The 9,263-nt window shown below is 38.1% G+C and overlaps 2 protein-coding genes across 2 annotated transcripts in view; one reads left to right on the plus strand and one right to left on the minus strand.

Annotated features, from left to right (window-relative positions):
• The window catches only part of LOC106516734 (AP-2 complex subunit alpha-2), a 23,054-nt gene extending 18,054 nt beyond the window's left edge, over positions 1 to 5,000 (minus strand). Inside the window, exons 1-4 of the mRNA XM_014007235.1 lie at positions 4,766 to 5,000; positions 2,620 to 2,688; positions 1,563 to 1,705; positions 1,258 to 1,451 (exon numbers count right to left, since the gene is read on the minus strand). Coding sequence (XP_013862689.1) covers positions 1,258 to 1,451; positions 1,563 to 1,705; positions 2,620 to 2,688; positions 4,766 to 4,832 — 473 coding nt within the window. The 5' untranslated portion in view covers positions 4,833 to 5,000. The remainder of the gene's footprint in view (positions 1 to 1,257; positions 1,452 to 1,562; positions 1,706 to 2,619; positions 2,689 to 4,765) is intronic.
• Positions 5,001 to 7,887: 2,887 nt separating this feature from the next.
• The window catches only part of LOC106516735 (tryptophan 5-hydroxylase 1), a 7,483-nt gene continuing 6,107 nt past the window's right edge, over positions 7,888 to 9,263 (plus strand). Inside the window, exon 1 of the mRNA XM_014007236.1 lies at positions 7,888 to 8,088. Within this exon, the coding sequence (XP_013862690.1) occupies positions 7,984 to 8,088 (105 nt within the window). The 5' untranslated portion in view covers positions 7,888 to 7,983. The remainder of the gene's footprint in view (positions 8,089 to 9,263) is intronic.

Raw genomic sequence — 9,263 nt, forward strand, 5'->3', positions numbered from 1 at the left:
CACTGAGTCAGACCAGGAGTTCTGCTGCGTCTTTTTTTTTTTTCCTTCGTCCTGAACCTTTTCGCTGTTTACCAAATAACTTTGAGCCTCGGTCAGAAAAAAAGACGAGGGTTTTATATTTCTGGTCTGAGAGGAGGAAAGAAATGGTGGACTGAGACCGATTGAGGTACTTTTTTTTCGCCACGGGATGTGTTTCCTCCTCGCGACACAGCGCTCATCAAATCAGACGTCTTTTTRAAAAAATAAACTGTGTCATATACTTTTATCATATCTTCGGATCTACTTGGCCTAACAACACAATTTAAAAACTGGTTTAAAGTTCGAAGWCTCTACTTTTCATTCAAGAGTCTCAGAGAGGGCGGATCTACAGGTAGAGTTTTTTTTTTCATCCTAAACTTTATTTAGCTCAGCCAGCCTTGACAACGCTCTGCGGGTGACGTAAACGGCTCCGCGACATGGCATCGCATAAAACGCAGGACACAAAGAATCGATAATGAAACTCGTTGCCAACGCTTTTAAATAATCGATTCTTATCGATTTTATTGATTCGTTGTTGCAGCCCTAAATAAAATTACAAGAAAACTCAGTAAATCCTGGTACAGTTAGGCCCACAACTAAAAAAAAATCCTTGGAGTTTTGATGTCTGTGTTTTCGTTTTTTGATTTTTGTTTGCTTTTAACAAAGTGTCATTAACTTGATGTGTTTTCTCTCCTGCATTTTGCTTGACTCCAAGTGTCTATTTATCCTTTTAACCACCAAACTTGTTTTAAAATTTTTTCAGTGATGTACAAAGTGAAGACCAAGACAGCTGGTGACCGAGTGGCACCAACTCTCATTTTGTCCATAATGAAGAAACCTCCTGTGAAAACCAACCAAACCAAGTGAAAGTGTGTGCATTTCATGTCTACAAAAACAGCATATGATTAATCTAGTCTACCCAATTCCAGAGAATAGAAAATGAAAACCTGAGCTTTGGTATGAAAGTAAAAGAACATTTTTTTCTAAGGTTTGAAGTGTGAATACTGTCATTTTATGTTTCTGAACACTGGTCAGTGCAGAGCATAAAATGACATTCAAAGCACCACTTTCAACTGATTTTTTTAAGAATCTGGAGTCATGTTTCTTAAATTTTAGTACTTATTCAAACATTTGTTTAATAAATTGGAAAAAAAAGAAGAAAAGTTAAATCGTATGTGCTAAAATAATCATCAGTTTGAGGAAATATGAGTGTCTTTATGCTAATTGTCTGATACGAACCCTGCCACCAGGATTCTGGGAATTTCAGAAACAAAAGCCTCAGCCATCTCCCTGCTGCCCACATTAGCAATGCAGTGCAGAGCCAGGTTCATGAAGGTTGGATTGCGGCTGGCGAGGTCATTCCTAATGGCGTTGTTGATCAGGCGGATCAGATCGCTGTTGGAGTTCACCAGCACAGAGATGAACAGGTAACCCTGAAGGAGCCAGGAAATACCCCCGCATTAGGGTGAAGCGGTCCTTCGCCAAGTTATTGGTTTTGACAAATTAAACAATTCTTTCACCAAATGAGCCAYAGAAATACTTACAATTTGTTTCTCGGTGTATTTGTTCGAGCTGAGGAGGTTGACAGCCTCCATGTGTCCAAAGTCGATATCATGGCCCAGAAGAAAGATGAAGAGCAGCTTGCAGACGTACTTCTTTTTACTGTAACCATCCAAAGCTTTGTCTCCTATCCACACCCAGAGAAACAGAAAAAAAAATTGATGTAAACAAATTTAAGAAATGCAACAATTTATAATATTCTAACCCGGTCCATTGTTCTGTATCAAACAGTAAAACCAGGGAGGGATACAATTCATCTGGAGAAACAGAGTGTAAGTCTGACAGTCAGAGGTCAATGTTCAATTAAGCAACTTCAATCTTCGAAATTTCACAGATATTTATGTGAACACTCTTTTAAAAACCTTTACATCACTATCAGTTTCTCAATCTCACTTATTTATACAAGTCTGCGGTTATCTGCAAACTCAGCAGTGAGGAGGTACCACTCCCAGTGCAGCCCGAGGTCACTTCAGGCAGGAATTTAATAACATTTCTGCCAAATAAAACCATAAAACGCAAAATAAACGTTGGTGGAAATGATTCAATAATAGCCTGAACCAAAAAAAAACTGCTTTTCTTCAGCAGCATACTAATTACAATCAGAGCGTAAAATRTGAAACCACACTGACAGAGAATTAAGAAAAACTGATTTCCAGTGAGCAGAGTGGGAGAAGACATCGGTCAGAAATTACACTGAAGAGACAAAGCAGACATGACGATACGAAATTCAGCACAGAACATTAGATTATGAAGAGACATCACTGCAACCCAGTTCAAGCTTTCATTAAAATACGTTCAACTGCAGCGAACTACACACACTTTTGACTTTTATCTTTTCTTCTTGTTGATAATAAAAGTCACAAAGAATTAACCTTAAAAAAGACTTTCAAACAAACACTAAGAGCCAGCTGATTACAGCCACTGGCAGTAGTATGTTCTTGCTCAGGAAACTTAGTTTGGGGAGAAAAGGAAATCTGTTAGTTTGATGCGTTATTACTCTCCATCCTTGACGTTTAGTTAGTGTCATAAGTGTTCACTTACCTTTAAATTTGGAACGAATATTGGCCAGCTCTTTGTTTATCCTCTTAACTTCTGCCTCTTTGCTTTTACCTGCAAATAAATCAAAGTATCCACTTATTGAGCTGTTAATAAAAGGCTTCTTCCTTTACACAGCATCACAAAAAGCATAGATGTACCCTGCCAGCTGCCTGCCAACAGAGCTTCCAGCTGGGTTTCTGTGGGGTGTTCAAACTCAGGCGTTTTGTCTAGATGCTGATAATATAACAAGTACTAACAAGTGGCCTGACATCATCACAAGTTCTGGTTACTGGTTTTGTTTAAGCCCAGATGTTAGTATCCATCAAAGACTTTTTAGAGCTAGGATGGCAGCAACTCATAAAGCGCCATCACTCAGCAGGGTGCCGGGTACCCTTTTCTTTTGCAACCTGATACTTTGGCAGTTTTGGTCACTTCGTACCCAGAGTTTCATTGGTCTCTTCATTTTTTTCTCCAGTCTATTTAACCTTTATTTAACCAGGTAAACCCCATTTAAATCACAGGTCTCTTTTTGATGAAAAGCCTGGACCTGAAGGCAGCCTAAACATGCATGTTTTTGGACTGTGGGACAATAATCCCCGATTTATTTTATCAATCTGTCTCCTATGTTTGAAACATCGTGAACACAAGGACGATCGCACTGCTGCTGAGCAGCTGAAACATGACATTCAACAAGATCTGACACAATATCCTCTTTCAAAACGGTAACACAGTCCCCATTTCACAAGAAATTATAACGTGTAAAGAGTTATTTGAACATGACGGAATACACACATGTAGCACAAACAGTAAGGCAATTTGTGTTTGGTAGAATATTTATTTGTTTTATAATGCTTCTTGGAAATAAATCTTGCAAGGGGCACCTGACTGGCAGCACCTGAGGCTACCTTGAGCTCAAAGCAAGTGCTAATAGCAAAATAAGTTGTTTGGCAGAGAACATTTGGCAAATTTTTCATGTGCACAACCAACATACACACTAAGAAATGAGATGTTGGATTTACTTAACCGTGTTATGTCAACTGGTTCCACTTAACTGAGTTGAATAAATCCAAAGCAATATACCCAATTTCTAACCAAAGAACATGAATATAATGCTTTGAATTTACTCAACTCAGTTAAGTAGAACCAGGTGACGTAACATGGTTAAGTAAATCCTACTCAGCTCTACTGCTCATCCCACAAATGCATGTTCCTTACAAATGTGGCACCATTTCAGACTGTACGGATGCCAGGTTTTCCAATGATATAAGATGTATTGCCAAGAATGTTACAACAATATAATCTACCAAACACAAGTTTCCTTAATTTTTGTGCTAAGTTTACATTTGCATGTCTCTTTCCCAGTTTCAGTGTGGTGCTGAAATCAAGTTTGACAGTTTTATTATATTTTAGAAACAGTCTGGTCGATGAACATACTATAATTTAGTTTGTTTTATTATTATTATTATTATTATTATTATTATTATTATTTAGCAGCACATCCACATACTAAAACAAACCGTCAGCACAAACTTCTTGCTTCATAACAACTCAAAAAAATCCATTAGGAGGACTACACCTGATGTTTTTATGGGACAGGGGTGTTACACAAGTCAAAAGTGGATTCTGGTGTATATGCACTAGAAAAGTCTACAAATAAAAGTCTGACGATGACTTGTCCGTGTGAGGTTTTTTGAGTGGGAGGGTTTAAAGATTTTTAACTGTCAGCAACAAACCTGGCAACACCCAGGAGGGGYTTCAGTGTACAAGTACATTTAATATTTTACCCAATAAATCTGAGGTTTTACTTCACAAAACACAGAGCTGCATGTGTATATGCGTTCGGAAGACATTTTTAGATTAGTTCCTGACCACCCCTGACGTTTTGTATCTCCTTAAATGAAGCAGTTCTGTGGGTTTATCTGTAGTGGACTGTACGGTCCACGCCCTTAACGTAACGTTAGCAACTTGAAGCTAACTGCTAACATTCATTAGCCTGTCAGTCTGGACTTCTGCTGAGTACAAAACACACTTTTACATTTTGAAAAACGTCGGGCAGCACAATCTTGACTTCCAAACCACGCACCCAGACCACCAAGAGCTAAGTTTGTTTTAGCTTACAGATGTCCTGAAGGGTGATAAACAAACTTACAGTTCCTGATATCGGAGATGAACACAGCCAGACCACGCATCCCATCTCCTTTAGAGACTGCCGGCATTTTGTTCACTCTCTGTTGACGCTCTAGTTTCTCTGGAGTAATATAAATAACTCAACTGTACGGATTAACTTTGTTTCCAAGTTGCTGGGGGGGTTTTCTAAGCAGCTGGAGCCTCGCGGGCGCTGTGAAGTCAAGGAGCCCCGATGTGTGTGTGTGTGTGTGTGTGTGACAGGAACCAGGCAGAGGACGGCTGCGTTCCATTTCCCAAGGACCCACACCCTGCCTGCTCACCACAACAAGAGCAGGGCTGCGTTCCATTCAAGTTCACGATCGTTTGCAGTTCTGCATTGAGCCGCAGGGGGGCAGAGGTGGACATGTACGGAGGTACATAGAACAGAAAATTTGATTTTGTAAGTTTGCCCACTTGTACGGAAGTGAACAGTGTCAATTTTATGGTAGTTTCGCTCTAATAGTAAGAGGAGACAACTTATCAAATAAAAATGTGAAAATTATTTTAGGCGTATGAGTATTTCTGGGTTCCAAAAACTATATGTCTATGTTGCAATAAAAAAAACAATTAATCATTGTCAGATTTGATCTCAGCTCCTTGTGTAAAGCATATCTGCCTACAGAAAAAAAAAGTTATTAATCCAGCCTATCCACCACTGTGGACAAGACCACAGAGCTGTCAAAGTTCATCAAGGTCCTGACAGTAGAGCTGCACACATCTGGAATGGGCCACAAGACCATCAGCACTTACTTGGAAAGACAAAACCAACAAAACACACTACACAATAAGTAACTGAAACCATTCAGCCCTCGCAACGTCCTACCCTGTCTACGCTCACTGGCCAAATTATGTGTCATCTAATGTATGTTTGACGTCCTGCAGCCTTGACCATTTTAGATCCATGAGGTCTAGTGATCATTTGCTTTAAGTTCTAACAAGATATATTATACAGRGGTGACCGAGTCTTTGCAGTTGCAGACAAAACCCCCTATACCACTCACAACTCGCACCCACCTGAAGCAGAATTTATTCTGGGCTTAACTTTCTCAAATCAACAGTTAATTATCTCCACAGGCACATAAAAAATGGTGTAAAAAAAAGCTAATTTATTTAAATGTACCAACTCTCTCAATTTCTTCTTAAAAAGCCTAACAAGACGGCTTATGCATTAATGGAAAATTTCCCACGTTTTTCTGAAATAATGCTAAAATACTAAAACTGTTATGATTCTACCTAACCATTCCTTAAACAGTGTCTTTGCTCAGGTGCAAAGCCTACTCAAATTCTGCCTCATTTAAAAGAACGTGACGTACTGGTACCTCTATTATCCACGTGAATGATTTCTAAACGATCCAGTGAGGTAGAAAAGCCAAACGATAATACAATAAAGCTACAAAAATGAGCATGTGGTTGCAGACTGACCTTGTACCACGACGAAGCAGGAAAACAATGCAATGTTACACAAAGACAGAGGCTCTGTAATTGTATAAACGGAGACTAGATGGATCACCTTGCTTTTCATTAAGCTTCTTCAAGAAGCTGCACCAAGGTCAGATTCACCTCTCGGAGAAAACATGGCAGTTAACTAGCCAGCCGACCTGCATTAGTGATTTGCATCACAGAGGGTTAGTGAGGGTCAGATCCGGCTGTAAATATGTTTAGATATGCCAGGTCTCACAGACAATCTTCTAGAGACTAAATTAAAGAAGCAGATAGAGACTTCCTGTCTGTTGCTAATCTACAATCACTCATTGCAGAGGAACTGTCCTTGGAGTCAAATATGGCCTAAGGTCTGTCTCTACGGACTGGCTGATTGACTAGTTGGCTGGTTACATGAGTAGCGAGTGTCATACCTGCAGAGGACAGCATTCAGTTCTACCTCAGTTTGGAGAATCACTGAGAAACGTCCTTTGTGGAATCAAGCTGACATCTTAAATGACTCCAACCTTCAATGTTTTAGTGGTTTGTGTAAACTTTTTACACTGTCATCATTGAAATTCCTTCAGGAAGTGCTCCAGAGTCCTGCTTCTGCCACTGTTCTTCATACATTTGCAAATAACAACAGAAAAAAAACAGGTAAATAAACATGTAAATGGGAAAAACGAAAGAGGAATTGCATTTTCTACAAACTGGAGTATGATTGCTAAATTACTTTACTGAAATTTGCTGAACAAGCTGAAACTGCAGTGTTAAAGCTAAAAGAAGCAGTACTCCTGGAAAGAGCTAAAGAGAAAATGTCACCTAAAAAAAGCACTAGCTTAAAACCTAAACAAAATCCTAACTAAAAGAAACAAMAAGCTCTCCCTGGAAAGCCCAACATATCAAAATGCCTACTAAAAAATAAAGGTAGTAAAATAAAAAAGCTCAAATGAGCAAAACAGTATATAAAAGCTAAAAGAAACAAGATGATAGCCCAAAGAAGTAAAACCATAGCTAGAAGCTAAGGGTAGCAGAGTAATATCTAAAAGCTAAACGTAGCAAAAGGCTAGATAAAAGTTAAAAATGGCAGAACATTAGCTAAAATTTAAATGCATTAAGACAAAACTATAGAGCTGAGGCAGATTTTAGCTAGCAATGTTTTTGTTCACTGTATTTATAAGGATTCTTCTTTTAAATAAAGTTAAATAATTGGCCAACTATAACATTCACAAAAAATATAATAAAATCATAGCATTTGTCTCCTGAACTAGCTGAAAGATTTGATATATAAAAAGCTAAAACAACCAAAAAAAAAGCTTTTTGATTGAAAAAATGCACAGAAAAACAATATAACAAAGAAACAGGGGAAAATGACAAATTTATTTACTACTTTAAATTCTTTGAACAGCATGTGGACAAAAGCTTCTGCTCTACTTTCCTCCTCCGTCAGCTGAAACCTGGTTCACTTGAAGGCATTTAGGCCCATTGAACACTGAGTGTAATGAAGTCATTATTGTGGTGCCCAGCTGTGGTGTCCGAGCCATGTCACTCATGATGTGTCCTAATTTCCTTTCTGCTGAAAATGGACAAGCTCTCCCTCCTCTGTTGCACCCTCCCCTGCCCTGCACCATAAATACAGCAACATGTTTCTCCTTCTGACACTACATCTGTACAGTAGCTGCTGTATAAATCTTTTAGTGCTTGACTTAAGCTTTCAGCTGCTTTAGATGACTCTGAGGAAAGCCAATGAACTTCTCTGAGGAGTAAACACACATTGTCAGGATGTCTACTGATCCCGAGACAGTCGCCAAGAAGTCCGACGAACCCGGGTCATGTCGAGGAAAGCCTTCAGATTCTGTCCGTTCTGAGAGAAAGCCCAACACTGAAGTAAGTAGCACCAAATATGTTTGTCTCTGTGTCTTTTTACTTTTTTAAAAAGTCTGAACTGAGAGGAAAAAGTAAAGGTTCTGCTTCATTTAATCTCCTTTATGTTGTCTGCTAACTTCTCAGTGAGTTCTTGGTGTTAGACTAAAAACTATACTAATTATTGTAAAAGATAACATGTGAGGAAAAACTGTAAGATTTCAGTTTGAAAGAAAATTTTCCACAACTCTCTGTGGAATTTTTATCATCCCTTTCATTTTCAGATGGAGAATTAAACTACTTTTCAGCACTAAATTAGAATTAATAAACATAAAGTTCAGTAAAACAAAAAACATCGTCAGTGCAACAAGAACATGGTTACTGACAATATGTCCAATTAATTATTTCCCATTTTAAAAAATGTTTTGTGTATAATAACAGAAAATCCACTAAGACATCTTCAGTTGTTTCAAAATATAAAATAATTATCACACTTTAATGAGAACAGAGTAAATACATACAGCCATCACAAGAATTGTATTTATAGGTTCAAGTGAAAAAGAGATTACAGTAAATTAAAAAAATGAATAAATAAGGAACAAGATAAAGATTCAAGGACTGCTTCAAAAAACATGAAACAAGTTTTCTGTCCCATGTAATGCTGAAAACTTGTTTGATAATTGGGATTAAAATTCATAATCTGGTTGCCAATTGCCAAGAATCCTCTGAAAGCAAATGTCAACCTGAGTGGCTAAATCTTTTATGTTTTGTCTGAAAGTAAAAGGATAGCTCAAACATCCTGAAGTGAAGAACAAGTTGTGAACAAGAAATATCTTACCTGCTATAGGTGACTCTTTGAACAACCTCAGTTTGGAGTTGTTTCGAACAGGACTGATGAGCTAACAGGTCCGTCAGGATTGAAGTAGACTGCTGCTATTTAAAGACAACTCCAGTTACCTGGATCTGTATATGTGGAAGTCAAAGACAACAAAACAAAAATTTACAAACTCTTGTCCAGATGAAATAAAACTCGACAAAACGAAAGAGAAAATAGGAACTCATTGTTCAATAAGACTTAGGACAGGAAAAAGATATATTTTAAAAAGTAAAATGAATATGATATTCTCTCTGTTTTGTTTGAGTGACTGGCAGATCTTAGTTTTGACGTTAATGAACCTGTAGAAGAGGCTGTTTAGGTT

Source organism: Austrofundulus limnaeus, unplaced genomic scaffold (genome assembly GCF_001266775.1).
Source record: "Austrofundulus limnaeus strain Quisiro unplaced genomic scaffold, Austrofundulus_limnaeus-1.0 Scaffold40, whole genome shotgun sequence".
Classification (NCBI taxonomy): domain Eukaryota; kingdom Metazoa; phylum Chordata; class Actinopteri; order Cyprinodontiformes; family Rivulidae; genus Austrofundulus; species Austrofundulus limnaeus.